Source organism: Aspergillus chevalieri, chromosome 1, assembly GCF_016861735.1.
Source record: "Aspergillus chevalieri M1 DNA, chromosome 1, nearly complete sequence".
NCBI classification, from domain to species: Eukaryota; Fungi; Ascomycota; class Eurotiomycetes; order Eurotiales; family Aspergillaceae; genus Aspergillus; species Aspergillus chevalieri.
Genome location: NC_057362.1, coordinates 101175 through 124408, shown reverse-complemented (window position 1 = coordinate 124408; position 23234 = coordinate 101175). Strand labels below are relative to the sequence as shown.

The window sequence follows — 23234 nt, the reverse complement described above, 5'->3', positions numbered from 1 at the left end:
TATATACAATCAAGCATCCTCCTTAATCAAATCCGATGCCCGCTCCGCAATCGCATACAAAGTACTCGTCAAATGCCCACACATCTGGAACGGCAGAACCGAAGCATCAACAACACGCACGTTAGAAGTGCCATGCACCATTAACCGGTCACTGACAACACCGCCCATCGAGCGGGGCATCATAGCTGCTGTACCGACGGGGTGAAAGTTCGAGCGGTCTAGATGTAGTTAGCATGAACTTGGGATAGGGTGCTTGGAAATGATTTCGGCACATACAGTTCTTCTTGGTGTATTCTTCCCAGTCGGTGTCTGTTGCGTTCTGGGGAACGTCTGGTCCGGGGGCGCGCTCCATCTTAATCATGTCGCTGAGTGGGGCGGTTTGGTACATGTTGCGGATGAACTTGGTGACTCCGATGTGAGCTTGGAGATCCCAGTCGACCATGAAGTAGTTCGGGTTGATGACTGGGTTTTCGGCTGGGTCTGCGGAGTTGATATGCACGTTACCCCGCGAGAAGGGGAGGAGGGTCCAGTACTCGGTGATCAACATCGGGCTGTGAGTCGGGATGAACAGGATCTCGACCATCGGGACTGCATTTGAGAAGAGTAGATCGTATTGGATTTGGAAGAAGTTTGCCAGGTCTTCTTGCTTCACGACGCCGCCGGTTGCTTCGGACGTTTTTGCGGCGTAGTCTGCCAGTTTATGGAGGACGGATCCGGCCACTGCTTCAGCGTCATCTCCGAAGATGTCGTAGAACGAGGCGTACGCGAGGGCCTTGACGCCGGTCCAGTTGCCGTTTCCGAGGGCCATTGTGTTGGCGTTGGTTTGGTCTTGCAGGTTCTCACCGACGGTGGGGAGGTCGACGCGGACAGTGATGTTGTGTTTCTCAAGAATACTGCTGGGGTTAGACTTGCCAAGTCACCGTGGGGACGAACTTACTCTTTGTTCCCGACGCCAGAAAGTTCCAATAGAGTAGGGGTTCTTATCGATCCCGTAGAAAGGATAACTTCTTTCCTGGCTTTCACAACGCCGGTTATATTGCCCGACTGGATCTCGACACCGGACGCCGAAACACCACCAGTCGCGTTGTCATCGCTCCAGAGAATCTTGTTCGCCCGCGTCTTTGTTATCACGATTAGGTTAGGTCTGCTTCGGTACGGCCAGTAGTATGCCCTTGCAGCATCCTCACGTATACCTAGTTCATGGTTTATAGTCTCGGGGAACACATTGAATCCGCGCATCCGGCCGTCGTTGACATCCTCAACCCATGGAATACCGAGCTTATCGTACGTTTGGTTCAGCGGCGTCGTCAGGTTGCCTTCTTGCATATTGTTGAAGCCTACGTGCAGCGGACCGTCGTAGCCATGGGCGGATTCGTTATAGGATGCCCCGGCGGCGATTTCATCCGGCGAGGGGCGGGTCAGCTGCTCACTTTTCTGGTAGTAAGGGAACAGGCTGTTCCAGGACCAGCCTCTGTTGCCGAGTTCTTTCCAGGCGTCGATTTGGACGTCTTCTGCGCGGGTGTAGGACATTCCTGCGGGCGTTAATAATGCATCCTTCACTTTAACGGGGTTGTTTACCATTGATGGTACTTGTCCCTCCCAAGGCCTTGCCGGCTCGCAGAGTTTGTTTCGAGTTGCCGGCGTATGTCTGGTTCACGGACTCATATTGATAGTCAATCTCCGTCCCAAATGCCTTTCCATATCCATTTGCCGCCGTGACGTTTTCGTTATCGTGGACGGAGTATCCTGCTTCGATCACCACAACGGACACATTGGGATCTTCGGACAGTCGATTAGCGACAACCAAACCACTGGTGCCACCACCCACAATCACATAATCGTACAGCGGCCCTGTTGCGACAGCCGCAGTCGCAAGAAAGGCGCACGCAAGCTTGAATCGTGCTATCATGGCGAGTCAGATGATGTTGCTGAGCGAAAATTTCTGCATATCTGAGAGGGAAAAAACGGCGACTTGTATATTATCAAGCATTCCCGCTCCAATGTAGGACAAACACGCATGCGTGGTCTACAGAGACAGATGCCAGGTCTAAAAAGGGATAAGTGTCAAGGGGTACCGGCCAGTCGGATAGTGATTTCTTCATGGCGCTGCCATCTGGGCGATACATGGAATGTGGGTGTTGCTGCGCAAGCTGGCGAGATTCCAGGATTGGAATGGCATGCTGTCTCAAGCCACTTGAGCTGAAAATTGAATTCGTCAACTGAATGGAATACTTCCCTGGTCGCACAAGATAGGAGCCTCGTGCTTCGTTGTTGCTATGATTGTGCACCTGTCCAAAATACACGATGTCCTGCCAGGACTAGGTGCAGAATAACAGTGTCTACTTCAGTCCGTGATGAATGCGAGAAATGTATGCGAAGGTTGTATATGCAAAACTGTATATGCAAGTTGGTATTCAATCGAAATTCAATGCGCAGGGGGTTTCTGTCCATAGGCAAACCACCTGCAGGACATCAGCTTGTTTCTGAAAACAACAGAAGAACAACATACACATAATGATGGGCTAACAATTTGTTATTCTTCACAGCCGCCCGCATTGACGCTGCAAATACCTCTAACTGCGCGTGCGACCACTGCAGAATGATCAGCAAAGTTCTACCCACAGCGCTATGCTGACGTACCCCGAGGTTGTTCGTAAACCGACGTCCGCAGAAGTCCACGACACCCTGTTCGATACGAACTTGGTTAAAGGCGCCGATCTCGCGTTGGTGCGGATCTTTGGGCCACGTCCCGATGGGCCACGGAACTCTATATTCAGTCACGTTGATAAATCCAGCCTCCTCGAGCCAGCCTTTCATGCGCGGGGCCGAGTCAAAGTCCAAGCCGGCCTTTTTCCCGGCACCGATAAGTAGAGGGTTCCATTGGTGATAAACATGGTCGGGGCCGAGGGTGTCGTAACTAGAGGTCAAAAAAACCTGGGGATCGGCTTGTTGGAACCAGCCACCGGGTTTGAGGGCGCTATATGTGTGAGTATGGTAGAGTGCATATCAGTTGCCAATGTGAACATACCCCAATACTTTCCGGTACATCTCCGGCCAGCTGGGAACTGTACCCAGCAGCTCGCGAGCGTGAATCAGGTCATATTTGTTGTGGTCAAGCCACTCAAGGTTATAGTCGTCGACTTCGAATTTCAGGTTTGGGGGGATCCAAGAAGGCTGGATGGGGGAGAGGTCGATGCCTTTGATGGTGGCTTCGGGGTGCGCATCGGCCATGTCCCTGATTCGATTAATATACGCTATAGTATGCGGAGCGAACGATAGACACACATAGCCCAGATTCCGGTGCCCGTTCCCATGTCCAAGACGTTCTGGAGATGGTCGACCGGAGGGAGATAGAGTTTTCCGTTGAGACTAAGAGTCCAGAGATGGTGACTGCCTGGTTAGTTAGATCCGGGATGTCTAGACTAAGCTTAGTCGTATACCTCAAGTCCTGCTGCTCCTGAGCCTGCTCATCGTTGGGACCCCAGTGCTCGGTGGTTCCTTATCTGTCAGCTGGGTCGAGGTGCGACAGAGAATGAGGAACAAAAATACCGTAAGCGTGATAGCGACGGCCATTCTCCTCGCGGTACCTGGTGACTGAGGAACTAAGCGAGGTGCTGTCTGAGTAGACTGAGTCCGAATCCAAACCCGAGTCGCTGGCATCGTCGTCGTGCTCGTCGTCGGTGACTTCGGGCGAGATCCGGGGTTCCGGGACCTGTCAAGTCAGAGTTTATCGTGGCAGCGGGGCGGAAGAAGACATTAGTACCTGCGTGTTAGGGAGGGGGTCTCTATTGTGCTCAGTCATTCTAGTTGATAGCGGTGACTATAGCGGGGCAGTGGTCTTGGAAGAAGAGGGAATAATTATGGTGAAGAGAAAACGGGAAGGGAAAAGGAGAGAGAATCTGCATTGACAGCGCAGATCGAACGGCCTTTACTCGATGGGGAAAGGCCTGCAGAATTCCCGTGAAGCTGATGTGTTCTCCGCGTCTTTCTGCGTCTTTTTGGCTTCTCTCCGTCGCATATAAATTAACTGTAGTTCGGAATAGTTTTCCATAGTGACAGAAATGCATCATACCATGGATCGCGTTCTCATCGTTGGCGCTGGTACGACCCATACTTGACTACGGTGCAGACAGACATACTGACTACTGACCAGGCGCTGCTGGACTCCTCATTGCCCAAGTTCTCAAGCGAGTATGCTGCTATTTCTAACCCATACTCCGGACGATATGGAGTAACAGTGTCTAGGAAAACATCCCCTGCACCGTCTTCGAACAAGACCCTTCCTTCCGACCGCGCGACTGGAACTATGGTGTCTACTGGGCGCAGTCCGGTCTCTCCGAATGTCTTCCCCCTGAATTACTCGACCAGCTCGAGAATTGCCAGGTGGACCATCACACTCCTGCTGCGACAGATACCTTGCCGGGCTTCAATGGCAAAACTGGAGAGAAACTGGTTGATGTCCCGGCACCGTATAGCTTGCGTCTCAAGCGCCGCAAGTTTCTGCAGCTTATCTCCACTGGTCTGGATATCCAGGTATGCGACCGTAGGAACCATTGGGGGTATGCAGATATTGACCCACGCAGCGCGGAAAACGTCTGGCCAGAATCGAATCAAATAATGATATCGTCACCGCATTCTTCGAAGATGGCTCCCAAGCGACCGGTAAACTACTAATCGGGGCTGAAGGTGCGCATTCGCGAGTCCGGGAGTACCTCATGGGTCCTGAAAAGGCGGCTCTCAAGCCATCCCCTGTCGTCTCGTCGATCGCCACGCCTCGACTCCCCGTTGATGTCGCTAGTGCCGTGCGCGAATTGCATCCCCGGTACTGCGCCGTGTTCCACCCGGACGGTTACTTCTGCTGGGTCGGAAGTATGTATCTGTACCACGGAAGCTGCATGTCATACCTTTGCTGATTGTGTATAGTTCATAACGAAACCGAAGACCCTGCCGAATCCGAGTTCCTGTTGCTGATGTCGTGGATCTCGGAAAATGATACCGGACTATCTGGTGAGGCTATCCTGCACGACCTCAAGGAAAAGGCCAGTCACTTTGCTGAGCCATTCCGCTCTGTCTTCGAGACCCTGGCCCCGGGGACCAAGATCTGGCACAGTCGGTTGTCATACTGGGAAACTCAGCCGTGGGACAACCACAATGGTACCCTCACCCTGGTAGGTGACGCGGCTCATCCTATGACTTTCCGTAAGTCCCCTCCTCTGGCGTACCAGGAATCTTAAACTGATGGAAACAGACCGCGGTCAAGGACTAAACAACGCCATCCTCGACGCCGCCTCCCTCAGCCGCGAAATCGCCAACCTCCAAGACAAGTCTCCCCGTGCCCTCCGACCGGCGCTTGAGGCCTACGAAAAAGAAGTCCTGGGCAGAGGACGCGAGGTCGTCGAGTCGTCCAACATAAACAGTGTCTCTATCCATAACTGGGAAGAACTGCAAAACTCGCCTCTGTTTAGGATGGGTTTGAAGAAAGATGCTACGGCATAAACTCGTAGATATCCATGTTCTCATTTTATTTGAAGCGAATACCCATCTTTGTTTTGTGATTCCAAATATGTAGGTAAACAAGAACTACATATTCAACTACCCGCAGAGATGCCATATTATTGCAATATCACTGTCGTTACCAAATTTGCCATCATTCATCCAGCACCATGGCATCGCTATACTCTCCTCATCGCTCAGATTCGCTCTCGTCAGATTCAATCTCGGACTTGTTCTTGCAATCACCGTCATTCGCAACCCTAGCAGCAAAGGATGATCGCTGCGCAACGGGCGCCACTGACTGACATATCCTATCGGCGTCTGTCCAAAACATTGCCCCGTCCGCGTAGCCGCAAGCCACTCCTCCGGGAATCCAGTCACATTTGTACAAATATTCACGTCGCTGAGAACTGAAATAAGGTGAGATACGGGGGGTACGACTTGACGCGCCACGAGTACTCTAAGGCTCGTCATGAGGTCCTCGCCATACTGTTTCCGAAGAGAAATTGTCGAGGTAGTCATACCGTCAATAATAGTCCTAAGTTCATGTAGCTCAGAAGAGTGACGTTCCTTTTCGGGTTCTTCGCTCCTGCTACCCGGCTTGCAATAATCGATATGGCGGCCGCACCAGCTTGAAGCGCCATTGACTGTTGGAAAAACCAATGTGGACCCTTTTTGCTGATTAGAAGTTTCAGTAATGATGGCACAACAGGGCCGCGCGAAGGTCAACTATAGTGAAGAGTCATCTCGAGGGTTGCTGGTGGTCTCACAGAAGGCTCGGTTCCTTGGTGACGATCGAATACTCTTTGCACCTAGTCAAGATGGTTGGCGAGCTCGAGATTATGCAAGCACCATCGCCATTGGGGTTGAATGGTGTGCAATAGGGCTCAACGAGTTTCTTGAGGTTGGTGAATGCTGGAGTCTGATTGGTTCCAAAATTGACATAACTAGTCAGTGTGCCCTGGAAACGACAGTCCGTTCAGTCCCCCCAGGAAGAAGGCGAGAGCTGATCGAAGAAGTCCCATATTCAATTACTGGAAAATGCTAGAGTCGCCAACCGGAAAAGGAGATCTTCACGACAGTCTGACCGTCGGCTTGAACTGCATAGGGTAACTAGTGGCCCCCATTCCGCGCTGACATTTAGTTTCAGAAGATCGGTGATCTCATTCCCAGTAAGGAGAGTACCGTAGCTTCGGATATAAGGCACTTTTCCGAGCAAGACTCAGGTTTGAGTGTGTGTGTGTACTTGACGAGGACGAGTGTTGATGAGTTGAGCGATCTCGTAAACCCGATTGGTCTCCTTTGGATTCAATCATCCATGTCGCGCCTCGTAGGGATGATCAAGCGCCGAATCTAGATCATTCTCAAAAAGTTTCAGTCTCTCTTACTGCTGGCGACGGGCATGGCTTCTCTGTCGCAGATGCAAGACATCTTCACTGTCAAATTTTGGCACTTGTATACGCGGTACAGCGATTGATGCGAGATGCTTGATTCGCTGTAGAATACGTTCGACCACCGTCCGAAAAGAATCATGCTGAATCGTCGTGGTTAGCTGCTTATTCCATTTTACAGTCTGCTGCCTCTTGAATTGAATCGGGTAATAGACACGTCATGGGGTTAATCGAGCTATTTCGACCAAGCGTTGGAATGGTAGCTTGTCCGAGACCATCCACGATTGCAGATGAAAGACATGTCAAAGCCTCCTCGGTTCCGGTTCTTCCTGTCAACGAGTCCGGCAAAGGAAGTGAAGTGTATGCATGAAGTTGGGCCTTCATGAGCAACAGTTGGGAATCAGCTACACACTGCAAGCGTCCCAGAACACAGTTGATTGAATACTGACCGTAGCATCCGTCATTCAAGATCTGAATTTCTACATTATAGCCCTTGAGCTCATATCGTGGCGACCCCATGGGAATTATCGCGCTCCGCTGGTGCCGGTTTCGAACGTCTCGAAGAACGAGCATGCTTCGCAGCCCGTACCAAGTACCCGCATCCTGGTCAAAATCAAACATGCATCTCAGTTGTTTTGATTCCAGTGATCCCTGTTCGTTAACACAAAATTCGAGGTCCATCATTCGAGTTCAACAGTCAGGTTCGCTTCTGATGGCTGATACACTGTGATCTGTCCTGCACTTTCGAACTGTTAGAACACTTTGGTAACTTCGCGACCTCAGTAGACAGAGAGGGTTGATCAGAGATACCTCTTGTCGATGCGCTCTCCGAGCTGGGAAGTTAAGGATCCAACTATCGGGGCTCCCGAAGCCCCATTTCCGCGACCATTTGCGAAACCCCAAGTGACCATTGTCCAAATTGAGCCAATGTACGTAGTTATCGATCAATGTACCAGAGAGGTCTGCCTCGACAGGACCACGGAAGAATGACCTCCCACAAACTCCAGGAACACTTGATGAATGCGACCTCGAACCGCAACCTCGCCGTCTATACGTCTAGCATGAACCTGATGACTTTCCCTGAGGTGGGCGATGGCGTATGCCATCCGAGGCATCGCGGACGGGTATGTCGACATGACCTGATTCTGAAAGAGTTCCTGAACAATCAGACTCTTGGATATCTCTTGAAAGTCGACCAATGGGCTGATAATCGATAGGCAGATGCCCCTCCAAGAGATGGAAATGAACCCGCTGCCTCGGCATGTACGTAGTCTCTCTGGTCTCGGAGGTCAACCACCAAATGTCGGATGACAAGAAATTCCATTGTCTGTAAGATCTCTGATTTCCCGCAGCTTCCGGCCAGACGTTGTCGATGGCAGCTACTATACCCTGGGTAAATGTCTCAACCGGCTGTCGTGGTTCGTCCTTGAAGCTGACTGTCAGCGCCAGACCACGGATGAGCATGCCCTTGAGAGTGGATAAGTTGGATGGGTTCGTGTATATATTTTCTTGTGCGGCAATTGAAGCTTCAATGAAACAGCTTAGAGAGTCTTCGTTGAAGGGAGTAGGATCATAGAAGAATGTTCTCTTGTAAATGACAGCGCTGGCTAAAGCGTAGCTCGTAACATGTCGGACATGATCGCTATCTCGAGCATGACGAACCTTTTGTGGAAGTACACAAATCCACTCCAATGAAATATGTCGAATCTTTTCAATTACATGCAAAGCACCTGACAGAGCGGCGAGATCCCAGAGTGCAGGCACGAAGGACAAGAGTAAGCAAAGTACTCATGTAATGAGTCTCACGCAATTAAGAGAAGCTGTCAGGGCGCTTAAATGGCAGAGCAACATAGTTGAAAGTCCCCCTCAGGGTACCCAATGACAATTTCAATGCTGACTGCGCCTTCGCTGTCACAAAGAATATCTATCGATATGACTAGGGGAAGTAGGAAAGGTTGTAAATGAAGGCGAAAAGGAAAAAATGAAAAAAAGTACGCAAAACAAAGTGAAAGGTGGGGTCGCTACTCATAGTTTAGCTGGTTTGAATGCAAGTGAATATGCCTTTATCTCCGGATGTGAAGTTGGGAAGCAATGGTAGACTGTAGACTGCAGTCTTACCAAGATCTTCGTTGTTACGTTGCCAAGCTATGGCTTCTCCAAGATATATATCAGAACGTGTGGTCTTCATGAGCTCGACTCATTAATGGTACAAAACTATGCATCTATGCGTTAATCACAGGGATATTACGAGTCAAATGTCCACGCCACTCAGGCAAAGTACGCTTCCACCGAGTATCCGTAGACTTCTGCAAATCCTCAATAGCACTCGCGTACTTGATTAATGTCGGCTCCGCAAACGCGGTATGCATGATCGCCAGTCCGTACGGCATACCAGAAGCGCGGTTCACGCCAGCTGGGACGGTAATTACCGGATATCCAGCTTGCGCTGCAATCTGGATGCTCTGGGCTACATCTGGAGGCACCAGGAGGCCATCCAAGACGCGGTCACCGTGCTGCAGAGCTGCATCAATGCCTTCCTCGCGGGTGGTCCGGCGGCAGAATGAAAGTGCTTGCCAGTATGTTTCGTCCATCACGCCTTTTGTCGCTAGAGATGCCTCGAAGCCGTCTTGCCCAGAAGCAAATGCGGGATGGACGTTGGGGTGTCCGCCCTCGGAGCCAGCATTCTCGGCGTTGTATGCAACTAGATCTTCTAGTGAGCGCATAGAGGTATTGTCCAAATCTGCCAAATATGCCTTGATGTGGTTGTAGAAATCAGCTTTGATGTAGGTATATTCAGATTCGTTGGGATAGCCACGCGCGGTTCCATAATCCCAGTCCCAACCAGTAGGCGAGACAATCTTTTCGTGATGTGGCAACTCAGTTCCGTTGATTATGGTTGCGCCGGCTCCCTTTATCATATCTAAAAGCTCCACCAGCTGGGATAGCTGCTCTGGGCCAGCTAGTTTCCAAAAGGATTCCCATGGCAGGCCGAATACTGCGCCCTGAAGACTGCTCTTGTTGCCCAGAAATTGAGCGTAGCCCCCAGCAGGCGTCTTTCCTTGTTGCATATGTGTAGCATTGTCGCGGCCATCCACACCATAAATGGCGTCGAGTGCATAGGTTGCATCGCGTACCGTTTTACCAAATGTACCTATGGTATCTTGATTCAACGACTCGGGGATAGCACCGCTGCGCGATGTTAAGCCGACTGTGGGTTTTATACCAACTATGGCATTGCGCTCTGCCGGATTGATTACTGTATTTTCGTTAGAGATGTCGCGCCAAGAGCTGGAATGCTTGTCTGGAGTCCACATACCACTACCATCGGTCTCCGTACCCAGTGCAAAAGGAACAAGGTTGGCACCGACAGCGACTCCACACCCAGAGCTACTCCCACCCGGGTTTACCGTCAAGTTATAAGCACTGCGGCACTGGCCTCCGCGCCCAGAATAGCCTTCCGAGTAGTTATTCGACCGTATGTCGGCCCATTCGCTCAACGCGGCCTTTCCCAGCAACACGGCTCCTGCTTCGCGTAATTGGCTTATTACAAATGCGTCCCGCGGGACTATAGATCCTAATAGTGCCCAGCTGCCAGAGGTAGTCTCCATACGGTCCTTTGTTCCTATATTATCCTTCGCGACGAACGGGATCCCATGTAAGGGACCGCGGACCGTGCCGTTGGCGCGCTCTTGGTCGAGCTTTGCTGCAATTGTTGAGGCGTCTGGGTTTATCTGCAGAATAGCACTAGATAATGGTCAGTGTAAGTCAATGTCATTGATGAAGATTTCAAAACGTACTTGAGGTAGCTGCTAGTCTGGTAAATGCGGTCCAGATAGCAAGACACGAGATCGACACTGGATAGGGCTCGCGATGTCAATAACCCTTGAATATCGTCTATGCTGGCTTCCTCTAGTCGGAAGCCGTGGCACAGGTGCATAGGAAACAGATCTGATGCATTTTTTCCAGGAATCGGAAAGTCGTATGCGAACTGGGGGTTCGGTCCTAGACTGGAAACCTCATCGCGACGGGTCAGCGTGCTTAGACCCAGGAAACTCGCAGCAGCAATAATAGCAGTAGAAAACATGAGGGATTAAGATAATGCCACAAATCGACGAGCATAGCAGTTGAAGTTCCGAATAGACTGGGTGGCCGCGGAAGGGATGGCGCGCAGGCTTTGGGGAACCTTCCCAGGCATTCCTTAGGCCTGAGGTGTCGATACTCACCCGGTCCAGCTAATCTTATTTTGGCGATTGAGGGCAGGCGAATAGGGCTGTCGCCATTTGATTTAATCTTTCCAGACATTGATTTCGGTTATAAATCCTTGGTTTCATTCATGCTAAGCGATGTTCATGAAGTCATGATGATCCTATCCATAACTCTGGTCCAAAACAGCTACATACACAACAGGTTTTGACAATCTATACGGTAAACTTGACCTTATTCGATTCTGCCGACTCCTTCGCAATCTGTTTAACAGCCTCCTCGCCCACTTCATCGAAAATGTCATATCCCCATCTGCCCGGGAAATTGAACCGCTTATGCCGCTCCAGCGAGTTGAGCTGCGCGAACGCATCCTCGGGAAGCTCCTTAACCAGCAAGTTACTCGCGATGCGCGAGGGAGTAACACTCTTAGGCAGGACGACTGTGCCGCGCTGAACTCCCCAGCTGCCAAGGACGACGCCAGGGTCCATACCCAATCTCCCAGCCACTTCGTGAACAAGGGGGTCGTCAACAGTGCGGGGTTCGCCGGTCTGGTTGTTGCCCAGGGGTGAGTATGCTTGGATGAGGATGTTCTTGCTGCGGCAGTACTGGAGGAGGTCGGGCTGGGTGAGGTAGGGGTGCGCTTCGACTTGGTTCACGGCGGGGACGACGTCAACCTGGGAGATGAGACGGTCGAGGTGGCGGATGTTGAAGTTGGAAACGCCAATGGCCTTGACTTTGCCGGTGGCTAGCAGTTTCTCCATCGCCTTGTAGGTGGTCACGTAGTCGATGTCGGCTAGTTGGAAAACGCCTTCATCGTTGAGGGGGAACCATTTTTCACCGCGAACAAAGGCACTGTTTTGTTAGAATTTGGCGCATTTCTCCAGGTTTATCAGACTCACACTGGCCAGTGCATCAAATATAGATCCAGATATGCAACACCCAGATCGCTCAATGTCTTGTCCAGCGCCCCCTCAACATCCTCAGACGCATGCTTGGTATTCCACAACTTGCTAGTCAAGAAGATCTCCTCGCGCGACACTCCGGAGTTCTTGATTCCCTGGCCAACTTCCGTCTCGTTGCGATAAATAGCAGCGCAATCAATGTGACGGTATCCCTCTCGCAGGGCGCTTTCAACGGCGCGCTCGACTTCGTGCGGGGCAGCTTGCCAGGTGCCGAAGCCGACGGCAGGGATCTGGGCGCCGGTGTTGAGGGTGAAGTGAGTAGGGAGGGGCATTTTGTCGTTTTCCATGAATTGTGTTTTCGATCAATGGCGAAGACGGAATGCCGTTGTATTTAAAAGGCCGTACGGACCAAGTCCGAGAGGCGGATATATACAGTAGAGACGGATAAAGGATACATTTCCGCCATACACTCGGATTCTGAGATCACAGTAGAGGGGGTCATCATCATGGTCTTATTAAGATGCACACTACTGTCTATAAATATTTACAGTTCTTCCCTAGGCCCAATTTCCTTCCCGAAAAAGGTCATGAATCCTTCTTTTCGGTTCCTGTGCTATAACACCGATCATCCTCTCCTTCAACCTCCTGCACCAACTGGTTCATCTCCTTGACTTGCTTGTCAATCTCCTTCTTCTCCATGCGCTGTTCACGGTCAAACAGCTCGGCGTTGGGCTTGCGGTAGCTGCCTCCGACGCGGTCCCAGAACGTGGTGAATTGGCCATAGTTGTAGTTGAAGTAGTAGTGGTGAATAGTATGGCAGGCAGATCCGTTGACCACGGGCGAGTTCATCGCATACTCACCGTCATCTAATATGGTGTCAGTTTCTATTAATACATCTAATCCCGGTAAGAACTCACGAATCATGACGGTCCAGATGGTGACGAACGTAAACAGACCCAAGTATGCTGCCTTCTGAAGAGGGAACAGAACCGGAAACACATGGTACGGGACACTTTGAGCCCAGCCGTCCAGCGGATGGAACGCATAACTGGCATACGGAGTCGAAATGATCCATTTGTGATGCGGCTTGTGGAATCGCTTATAGATCATCGGATGGTGCAGTCCACGGTGAATCCAGTAGATGCCAAAGTCCGTAAATGCGATGAAAAGCGGATACTGGATATAGTTGTAGAGAGGGAACGGCGCCTCTGTCGGGAAATCGTAGAGCTTGGTGAGTCCTTGCGTTTCGGCCACGAAGAACGGGGCTGTCAAGGCAGCCATGACGGGCATCGCGCTCAGTGCCTGCCGGATCTCCATAGGGATCTGGTTGCGTAAGAATTTAGGGTGCTGCATAGTTCGATGGTCGTAGACGAAGTAGTAGGAGATCGTTGCGCTAAGGAAGTATAGAAACAGACCGAAGACCCTAAAGATTGCAATTCGTCAATCCATGCAATTCTGCCATTTTGTCCACGCAGGATACTCACCAAGTGATCAAAAAGAAGCTCAGAAACTGCCGTAAGATATGCTCTCTAGGCAAGCGCGAAAGATATGCCCATTGACTAGGCACAAGCTCCAGATAACGTCCGACATTCTCGTTGTATAACACAGAAGGCTTGATGGCATTGTCATGGACAGGCAAGACCACGGCGTATGCGCGATCCAGCACGAATGTATCTAGCACATCCAGCAAGACGTCCATTTTGACGTTGATGCTATTCAGATAGGTTTGAATGAATTCCGGGATTGTTTTATTTTTAAACATCCAGGAAAGAGCGTCATATTATTAATGGGCCCACGTGAATCGGAAGAGCAAGATCCGAGTCTCTTTATTTCTTTTTTGGGAAGTTTTGAAGATGGAGTCGACTTGAGCATCAAAATTATCATTCCACAAAGCTGTGACAAGGTAGAGTGTGAAACGGCAGAATGCTGCCATTATGAATGGCTATAGAATTGGCATAACTCGTCCTTGATTCTCCGAGCCACAATATTTCATGGCTTCCTGCTTTGATTTATATACCAGGTAGAACTGGAGCCACCCGGACTTCACTGCGTGTGGATACCTTGCTCTGCTGCGAATCTACTAAAGTTGGCCGAGGGACCACTGCAATGAGAACCACGGTGTTATTGGGTTTTCTTCACGAGGCTATTGTGAGACATCACGGTGGATGTTACTGGAGACTTGAAGGAGTCGTGCTAGTTCAGCACTTGTCAGCATCGCTTGCTCTATGCTGCCGGGAAGGATACGAATAATCGAGCGTTTAGATGTTAATTTCCGATTAGTTTGCAATAGTCTAGTTTGAACTTTTGACAGTCAGGCCATGGACCTTGCCATGAGATAATGATATTCAATTGAGCATGTCGGATAAGATGCAGATACGAGACAGCATAACAAGTCTAATTAAAACACGAGGAGCAGCCCCCACCAGACAAAGTATGACCCAGCTCACCGGCGCTCGACAGTAGTAAATCATGGAGCTGACATGCTTTATTTTGAACTAGGAGTGCCGAAAGGATTTTAGTCACACTCCATCGAGAGCTGTTTCTTTGGAGTTATGCCGGAAATTCTATTCTGTCCTTGCTAGGTCTCAAGCTAAGCTCTCAGCTACCGGTGGGATCGTCTCAAGATTCTCAACTGAAAACCTTACACTATTCTGCCTACGAGATAGAAGCTCAAACCCGCGCTAGTCTAGGCCAAATCACTCGTTAAAAATTACCAAAAGCAGAAAGAAGGCCAATAGCAGTTCACTGAGCTTTAGCTAAAGCGAAAGTTATTGTCAGAAAACGCTGTGGTAGTCCTATATCTTTCTGCATATTCCAGGATGCGTGTGGAAGACAACACCTTCTCCAAATTATTGTTTCTTTAAAAATGTTCTCATCAGGCCTTGTTTTGACCAGCTCGGCTGCGCTAGTATCTCTAGTGGCATCGCTATCGACCAACGATGCTGTCCATGGACTCCTCGCGCGACAAAGCTTCAACGCAAATTCATCCACAGGAGAATGCCATATGAACTATACCACAGACGTCTGGACAGGATGCGCTGATGTTTTGACTCAATTCAATATCACTCTGGACTACTTCCAGCTCGCAAATCCGGATATTGGAAGCAACTGTCAGAACTTCGTCCCTGGCAGTGTGTACTGCGTGTCCGTTGCTAGGATAGTTGTATATTTCTTGTTGAAACGATATACTGATTCTAGAGGGGTCTTCATATCCAATCCCAATCTCCGACAACGGCCTGTGTGGCGCACAGCAGAATTGGACCAATACCTGTGTCGGTAGCAATTTTGGCAACTACTGTGGCTCTGGTGGATAGTAAGTGGCACACATTGCCCTGCAATAGTACTGACGCTCGATGTTTGACTGATCTATTGCTTTGACGTATAGCTGTGGCAGCGGCAAGGCTTACTGTGGTGAGGGCGTTTGTCAAGAAGGAGCCTGTGATGGAGGAAAGCCATACTCAACTGACGGCCGCTGCGGAAGTGATTTCAATTATCTCGAATGCCCGCCAAAGTTTGGCCTCTGCTGTTCATCATCTGGATAGTGAGTACTCCCACGATAGTTAGGACCAATATTTGACGGTTTAACAAACCCCTAGTTGCGGAAACGCTACGGACTTCTGTGGGACTGGTTGTCAGAGCGGTCCCTGCTCGATGTCAACACCTACGGGCTCATCTACCGTCACGACCTCTACTGCAACATCCTCCGCGTCGTTATTAGCGCCATTAAGTACCAGTCCTGATGGCACTTGCAGATACAAGAATCAGTATGTATGTAAGCGATCCAGGTTTGGTGACTGCTGCTCGGCTGCCAGATTCTGCGGTAGCAATCAGTATTATTGCTCCGCGCTTCTTGGCTGGTAAGTTGAACTAAAGGCTTCCTTTCTTGTGTTCCATGTACATTAACAATTCGATTCGAATGCAGTCAGTCCCAGTATGGAAGTTGCAACGGCACGAAGCCAGTCTCCTCTTCAAAACCAGTGAGCAGTGGAAGCATGAGCACTTCTATGCCCTCATCGACGACTGCTACTGCAAGCAGCACCACCTCCCCCGTTGTCACCCCCTCACCCACTCAACCAAACAGCATTGCAAGCAACTGTAATCAATTTGCACAGGCCAAATCGGGTGATGTCTGCTATGACTTTGCACAGAAGAACAGCATCACCCCTAACGAGCTTTACGAATGGAATACTGTTCTTGGCGACAACGGTTCAAACCGTGGAACTGCTCTGCAGGCGAATGTCTGGTACTGTGTTGGTGTGACTGGTTAGGCGAGAGAGTGTTGTAAACCTGCAAAGGTGATAATTATTTACATTGCTTATGGGTTCGGGCTATGCCATTGCTACCAGGGTGCGCTTCCACGGCGTGGAATCTAGATCTGCTATAGAATGTGAGTTTATACTTATAGCAAGGAATTCAGCAGGATTACAAGCTTCAAGCAAATCCATCAATCAAGTAATGCCTCATGGTTTTATTTAAAACGTTTTTTCTACCCTTTCAAGCCAAGATTGAAACTTGTCCGTTTGACTCTAACGGCCAACACCTTAAGAGGCCCCAATTAGCATCCATACAGCAAATATCTTTTAGTAACCAAACACTAGAGCTCTTGATAAGCTCTATTTCTACCAGTCCAAGAACCCCACTTGGAACACGAGGCTTTGCCTGGTCCAAAACCACTAGAGATTCTCTGGATGCTATGGGAAAAGGTAAGCGAGGTAGCATCCAGTTGGAATGCTCAACCGTACCCACATATTGCTCGGTGATATATCGTTGATTTACGGAGTATTTGAGGGGCCAATTTTCTCTACTATATGTCATTGGACAGTGAACACATCCACAATGAAGATTAAGCGAACTGCTCGGACCCCCCATAAATCTGAAATAAACTCGGCGTTTATTTCGGGGCAACTCAGGGCCCAACTCCACTAGATTCAACCACTAGTTCTGCTAGCATAATTCCCAACCTGAAGCTAAACCGTGCTACGCTTGGCCACGGAGAGGCAGCCGGAACTTCCTGCATCAGCTCTGGGACTCTTCCTCTTCCACCTTCCATTGTTGACCTAGCAAGCAAGCAAGCACACCCTCCAGCGTGAAGCTGAGTGTCCTCGAGGATGTCTTCCTGTCTGATCAATCAGCTCCCAGTAGAGCTCATGGTTCATATATTGAACTATGTGAAACTACCGTCATCGCTCTCCTCTTCTCCTTCCAACTCGGCTAAGCCTGACCCTTCGATATTCTCATCTCTCCTTTCCTGCAAGAGATGGCATGATATAACTTTGCAAGTGATTTATCGAGACATCGTTCTACAGAACCATAACCTGCATCCGTTCACACAACGTCTTCTTCAACCCCCTCCCAAGAGCAACTCTGACGTCCTGAAATATGTGAGGTCCTTGACAGTATCACTTGATGCAAAAAGCCTGGTAGCTACACCGGAGGGAATACCGCTTACGGAGACCGAGGAAGAGGAGCATGCGAAGATAGATAGATTGCTTTCTCTTCAACTGTTCCCTACTCTGTTGGCGAAAATGACGAACCTGACCACTTTCTCACTGTCTATTGCCTTATTCGGCCAGTATGAACCTCGCAAAGATACAATCGGCTTGATTCTGTCAGCCTTACCTGAATCTTGCGTCAATTTGGAGTTGGACCTGGACCGCTTCAAGTACAATGGCACGGGTACGGGGTCTGAACATGTGTGCGAAGGGATAGCAGGTTGCTTGCCGCGGTTGCATCATCTACGCCTGAGTATGGGAACACTCTGTCCAGCTCTTTTGCTGCCAAACTTTGCAAGAGATGGGTCTATCAAAGATGAAGCTCATTTCCATGCTCCGATCTACCAGTCCCTCAAGACCTGCATCATAAGCTGTCACCTCTCGGGAGACGCTTTGACCTGCAATGAGGACAGAAGTCAGCATCCAAATCAATCTAATGGTTTGCGCGCAAGGTTACCATTGGTTAAGTCCCTGCGTGAACTTGTCGTGCGTGGCAGCTTTCCACAGATCGAACGACTCTGGCTTCTTGACGGACAAAACTACAATGCCCTCGATTCAAGAGAAAGTCCAGCCTGGAACCGTCGTGATACCGTGAGAAACAAAACCTGGGTGATACCTTGGATAAACCTGCATGCTAAAAACATGCCTTTCCCTCTCATTACTCGAACCCCCGAAGGCCAGGAGTCGATCACAACCAACCATGGGGCTCTAGCAGCTCTTGCAGAGGCACAAACGTGGAAGGAGACTGTCATGGGCTCCAGGCTTCCTGCAGCGATATTAGACGGTCCAGAGAGATGTAAACACGTCGTGAAGGGTGCTCCAACTATAAGCCTTGCTCAGTACCGGGAGATAAGCCCTAAGGGAAGCTGTTCGTGGTGGGGACACGAGAAGTTAACAGGAATACAACTGATTTGGGCCACAGAGAGGGATGGTCTCGTAGACAGATCTCCCATTCATGAGCTGACTCCTCCTGGCTGGATGCGAGAACCTGATTTCGAAGGGAATCCAGGTCAGTTGATCCGCGACAACAGCACTGCATGAAATTGTATATATCTATACACAGAACTTTCGTTCAAATGAAGAGTACCCCCAATCAGCCAATATTTGCCAGTTCATCTGCAGTTTTATACAATATCAAATCGATGAGCTGCCCATTCCCCACCCATGTCCAATGCAGGAATGGAGAAGCTCAGCTGCTGTTCCTGCCAACTGCTCTATATATTCAGCATTCAATAAGCACCAGTGAAGGGGTAAAGTTGGTGACAGACTACCATCTTCAACTAGTTCCTGCGTGCTAATTGATTCCTTGTTGCCTGTCCAACATAGACAGGAGAAGCCAGATAGTTATTCATGCTGACTGTTCCTGATACCCAATGAATGCCAGTCATAAGTGTAACACATCAGCAGTTCAACCTGTTCTTCTACACAAACCAGTTCTTCCTCACCTGCATTCAAGGAAGACTGAGTTGTTGTCTGTGAATCTGGAACTCTGATGAAAGGAGTCAAGAATGAAGTCAAAGCAAAGGTGGCGGATGCCACTATGCCAATAATGGAATGCAAGAACTAGCAGGTCGTTCATTCAAACAAGGAAACAAATCGTACTATTGTACATAGGCATGATCATAGCAGTGATATTCATAGAAAACTGATCCATCAGGGGACGCTGCTCAGCCAGTGGGAGATGAAGGGTTTGAGGATAATGTGATGAAAATTACGGCGAACCATTCAATTTTCAGGGCATCATTGTACCTCAAACATCATTCTCTTTAAGCAGAGCTTTTCAATATGAGTGGGGTGACCATACTACTGGTGTGAACAACTGCAACTTAAAGGTGATTATGATTTATGACTGCATTCAGTGAAAGGGGGGTGGCGCAATGAGGGGGCCTAGGCAGAGGATGAATAATAGTAAAAATGCCTCACCAAAATCACAGGCAGCAGGGGTGAAAGGTGAAAGAAAAATCAGCAAAAATTTTGGTTTGAGTCGAAGCAGCAGTGGAGGGCGACTTTATAGAGCACGCACAGCGATGCCAAGTGACAATGGGACGCTAAGTCTAGACAGGCACGCTATACCACTTCGAGTAATTCGGCGCGCCACCCAAAAGTACTCTGCACCGGACATTGTCGGATACATAGCGCGTTACTAGCTCAGGCATGACCACAATCATGCACAGTACTTAATCGGTGTTGGTATTCTAGTTGTATATAATAGAATCATAATTCATACAATCCGCTGGTTGTTCAGATACTATCCGAATCCTGGCCAGAGGTCCGGATACACTACAACGGTCAGTAAACAAAATGCTGAACAGGCCTGGGGAGACGTACTTATAGGCAAGCAATCCAGCTGCGGCCAGAAATTCAACGATGGATCACCATCCATCGCGAAGCTCCCAAAGAGACTTTCTGCGCGTGGGTCAAGTATATTATATCCAGGAGCTGCCATCTCCTCGATCATTGGGTGTTCTTCATAGACAGCTGCGCTCGATGGCTGAGAACTCAACATGGGATCCACTGGAAGGGTACGAGTTGCTGCTGTTCGATTCATTTTCGTATGTCTTTGTTGAGTGCTCCCTCTATCCTGGAATTCATCCTGATGTAGAACGCGGTTGGCTTCCCCACGAAGACCCTGCAGGATGACACTGTATCTCCAGGACGGAGCATTCCGGACCGTGACCTGTGCTAGATGGTGCTGGGTGGTTTCTGCGAGCTCATATAACGTGTTTTCATGCAAGTCCTGAGTCGTACAGGGTGGGATACGACCCCGTTTCATTTGAATCAGGTAGATGTATATTGCCGATAGGGCGTTGAAGGCAATGTACTGCGAATACCAGAATGCCGGGAAAAGCTGTTCTTCTTTGGCAAAGCTCAGTATGAGCGATATCGTGTCGCGAGCCGCCGCAACGCAGGTGATGAGATAATTTCGATAGGAACTTTCATAGCCAGGAAGATTGACGGCGTAGTTACGCAGCAGTAGTGGTCTCGTCACGAACATAATGGCATGAAAACGCGCCAACTGCAACACGGTGAGCTGACGACGGAAAAGGGGGATCAGGCTACTTGGTTGAATGGCACCGGAAAGTATCGGAGGTAATTGTGCATGCCACACCTCAATGGCTTCGCTAAGCGACTCGATGGCCTGCATCTGCTGTGCATCCGAGATTGATCTAACGGCATATTGTTCCTTGGCCGCACGCGACAGGATTCGAGCTAGCAAAGAATGGAGTATGGGAGCATTCATGATACAATCCTTGGGTGTGCTGTTTTCGTCGGGCTGCTCGCGCCCTAGATCGTCATCATCCACAGCAGCCGGGAGTTCTTGGTCAATGTCCTCTTCTTGGAGGAAACGGGGCCGTCCTAGAATAAGGCTGAGGTATTTATCCAACGTATACGCGCACCAAAGCACGCGCTTCTCACACTCTCGAGTAACGCGCTCTTCCATCGAGGCCGATTCGTTCAGTGACCGATAGCGATGCAGTCCCAGGCACATGAGGAGCTGCACCACCGTACCAAAAGCAAACCATGACTGGTTGGCACGCGATGAGCACAACAGATACAGAACCATCAAAAAACGGGCCTGTACAGACCCAAGTGTTGGCATTCCCACCTCATGGGCCAAGCTAGACTCGGCCATGGCATAGTACAATTCGCTATGGCGCCATCCATCATCGCCGGCATCGCGGATACGTTCTGGATCGCCGCGGAACATTAACGAGGTCGCAAAGACCATGAGTAATGTTGCCTGAGTCGCTGCAGACAAGGGATTGGAAAGCGATTGGGGGTGATCGATATCATCAACCCATTTATCAACCGTGCCTTGGTGCAAGATGCGGTAGGTCGGGGCTGCGAAGTCAAAGTATCGTCGGACCAGCTCCCGTGCAACGCTCACATTAGGCCAGTGGAAACGAGTGCGATCTACTTCCAGAGCCTTGCGATCGCCATACGAGAAGATGGAGACAGCGGGTGCTGATGTTTCCAAGTCCGGAAGTGCCGTTGATATCGATGGTCGGGAAGTATGAGAGAAGTTCTGCACCGCGCGACCCAGGAAAGAATGCGCAGAAGCAGGACCACAGTACTGGCCAGTGACATCCAAAACTAGATCAGGATCTTGCGACTCGTAAGGGGTTTCCGCGGCGGATCTTCCTTCCGCGGACGCCATCTCAACGGGCGAAGAAGCGTCAACATGATGAGGATAAACGTCATTTGAGGCTTGAGGAGTCACCACGGCACCGCGACTGTATGAAGCATTGTACTTGCATTCAGTCTGGGCTCGCATGCAGGGTCTGCAAGGGATTGTGCCCGTACAAGCTTTCTTTTTGCTTTTACAAGCATCACAAGCGCGGGTCACTTTGCGCCGCTTGGCAGGCCGTCGAGAGGAGGACGACGAAGCTGGATTTGCTTTCATTTCGGATCAATTCTGCGGAAATCCGCTAAGTGCAGAAGGACTGTGGACAATGTTGGTAGATATTCATCGTTAAAAGCATTTCCGAAATGTCGGATTCTTTTCCGCCGATTGGTATAATAAAAGCCATGTCTCCCACGGACGATTGACAATAAGCTTTTGCTTTCGTAAAAAATGTAAATGGAAATTGGGATATCGGCATCTGAGTATGTAGATGCTATACTATGGACCTCTGCCCAGGCTCTTGGGCGTATAAGTACGGGGATAGATCCCCGCATGTAATCGGGGTTGGACTACAGAGCATCGATAAAGATTCGACTTCTTACAGAATGATAAGATACCTGAACTCGGCATTTGAACGGAGATTTGAACTTTCGGTCCAGTTAGGAAATAAGTGCGGATGTCAGTCAGCGTCCACTACAAAGTACACAAGTCCCCATGGACCAGGCCGCAGATTTGGCTTGTACCTGAGGGTCTTCGATTCGATAATGCATAGAACAAGGTTCTGGACAAGTCCATGGAGTTGGCCTAGGTCATTTCCTGCCGTTATTTCGAGGCGATCGGGTAAGGCTTGGGCGTTTTGACTAGAATGGCTTGTGTCTGGTCCTTAATTTCGCGAACCGTGTCTTACTCTGACAGCGACGGGTTATATGCATCCACTGCTTGTCATGCTAGTCGCGGGTACCTGGGTTTCCATCGATAGCCTGTAAACTAAGACTGAGTCGTGGCTTGAAACTAGTAGATATTGCCGGGATTAAGTATGTGCGAGTCTGTGAAGGTGCTGCAGACTCTAACCTGGGGCAAAAGCAAAGCACAGAAAGTACTCTGTAGAGAATCAATTTAAAATGAATCCATCGTCGACGTGACGTACCACCCTCGATATCGACATCGCATCTTCTACGGAGCACAAGCACACCGTACAACATGGTCTGTCACGCGTTAACCATCTGTCATATGCCGGACACACCTCGGTCCAATCCTTCGAAACCTCGAAAACTCGGTCAATTATGATATATTGAGTCGTACTGCTGACGGTGAAGGTGAAGGAAGTGGTTGGTTGTTGACAGGCAGGATTCTTGGGATTCTTCACCTCGCTCATGCCGCCCCTCCGTCCCTTGCGTATTTTTTTTTCACCTCGGACAGGAATCCTACTCGGTTGCCACGGACCACCGAACGATACGAGAATCCGTTGCATCTGAGCTCTCATTGAATCTGGCGGTCGCGGCGCAGTGGTTTTTCTACCAGACCTGAACAGGCTAGGGCCGGAAGGGACGGTGGAGCAAAGAGACCAGGCCGATTCAACACCAAAAAAAGTCAACTCCATAGTACCTCCATGCGACTAAGCCACAGT

At 49.8% G+C, this 23234-nt stretch overlaps 10 protein-coding genes across 10 annotated transcripts; 4 read left to right on the top strand and 6 right to left on the bottom strand.

Annotated features, from left to right (window-relative positions):
• Positions 1–9: 9 nt before the first annotated feature.
• Positions 10–1909, bottom strand: ACHE_10042S (GMC family oxidoreductase; the record flags this gene model as incomplete). Its single annotated transcript, XM_043279075.1, has 4 exons — positions 10–218; positions 277–893; positions 938–1532; positions 1579–1909. 4 exons carry the CDS (start codon positions 1907–1909, stop codon positions 10–12), a joined length of 1752 nt encoding a protein of 583 aa, XP_043131162.1.
• Positions 1910–2472: 563 nt separating this feature from the next.
• On the bottom strand, positions 2473–3314 carry ACHE_10041S (class I SAM-dependent methyltransferase; the record flags this gene model as incomplete). Its single annotated transcript, XM_043278964.1, has 3 exons — positions 2473–2977; positions 3029–3235; positions 3286–3314. The coding sequence occupies 3 exons, from the start codon at positions 3312–3314 to the stop codon at positions 2473–2475; spliced, it is 741 nt and encodes a 246-aa protein (XP_043131161.1).
• A 747-nt stretch (positions 3315–4061) lies between these two features.
• ACHE_10040A (FAD-dependent oxidoreductase) lies at positions 4062–5496 on the top strand (the record flags this gene model as incomplete). The annotated part of the gene is made up of 6 exons (XM_043278853.1): positions 4062–4101; positions 4154–4191; positions 4246–4533; positions 4584–4869; positions 4924–5199; positions 5249–5496. 6 exons carry the CDS (start codon positions 4062–4064, stop codon positions 5494–5496), a joined length of 1176 nt encoding a protein of 391 aa, XP_043131160.1.
• Positions 5497–7831: 2335 nt separating this feature from the next.
• Positions 7832–8101, top strand: ACHE_10039A (uncharacterized protein; the record flags this gene model as incomplete). Its single annotated transcript, XM_043278741.1, has 1 exon — positions 7832–8101. The coding sequence occupies one exon, from the start codon at positions 7832–7834 to the stop codon at positions 8099–8101; it is 270 nt and encodes an 89-aa protein (XP_043131159.1).
• A 1005-nt stretch (positions 8102–9106) lies between these two features.
• ACHE_10038S (amidase family protein) lies at positions 9107–10968 on the bottom strand (the record flags this gene model as incomplete). The annotated part of the gene is made up of 2 exons (XM_043278630.1): positions 9107–10628; positions 10682–10968. 2 exons carry the CDS (start codon positions 10966–10968, stop codon positions 9107–9109), a joined length of 1809 nt encoding a protein of 602 aa, XP_043131158.1.
• A 334-nt stretch (positions 10969–11302) lies between these two features.
• Positions 11303–12336, bottom strand: ACHE_10037S (uncharacterized protein; the record flags this gene model as incomplete). The annotated part of the gene is made up of 2 exons (XM_043278519.1): positions 11303–11939; positions 11987–12336. The coding sequence occupies 2 exons, from the start codon at positions 12334–12336 to the stop codon at positions 11303–11305; spliced, it is 987 nt and encodes a 328-aa protein (XP_043131157.1).
• Positions 12337–12574: 238 nt separating this feature from the next.
• ACHE_10036S (sterol desaturase family protein) lies at positions 12575–13688 on the bottom strand (the record flags this gene model as incomplete). Its single annotated transcript, XM_043278408.1, has 3 exons — positions 12575–12855; positions 12907–13412; positions 13474–13688. 3 exons carry the CDS (start codon positions 13686–13688, stop codon positions 12575–12577), a joined length of 1002 nt encoding a protein of 333 aa, XP_043131156.1.
• A 2293-nt stretch (positions 13689–15981) lies between these two features.
• Positions 15982–16257, top strand: ACHE_10035A (LysM peptidoglycan-binding domain-containing protein; the record flags this gene model as incomplete). The annotated part of the gene is made up of 1 exon (XM_043278297.1): positions 15982–16257. One exon carries the CDS (start codon positions 15982–15984, stop codon positions 16255–16257), a length of 276 nt encoding a protein of 91 aa, XP_043131155.1.
• Positions 16258–17514: 1257 nt separating this feature from the next.
• ACHE_10034A (uncharacterized protein) lies at positions 17515–18522 on the top strand (the record flags this gene model as incomplete). Its single annotated transcript, XM_043278186.1, has 1 exon — positions 17515–18522. The coding sequence occupies one exon, from the start codon at positions 17515–17517 to the stop codon at positions 18520–18522; it is 1008 nt and encodes a 335-aa protein (XP_043131154.1).
• Positions 18523–19729: 1207 nt separating this feature from the next.
• Positions 19730–21757, bottom strand: ACHE_10033S (fungal specific transcription factor domain-containing protein; the record flags this gene model as incomplete). The annotated part of the gene is made up of 2 exons (XM_043278075.1): positions 19730–19761; positions 19810–21757. The coding sequence occupies 2 exons, from the start codon at positions 21755–21757 to the stop codon at positions 19730–19732; spliced, it is 1980 nt and encodes a 659-aa protein (XP_043131153.1).
• Between the last annotated feature and the right edge of the window lie 1477 nt (positions 21758–23234).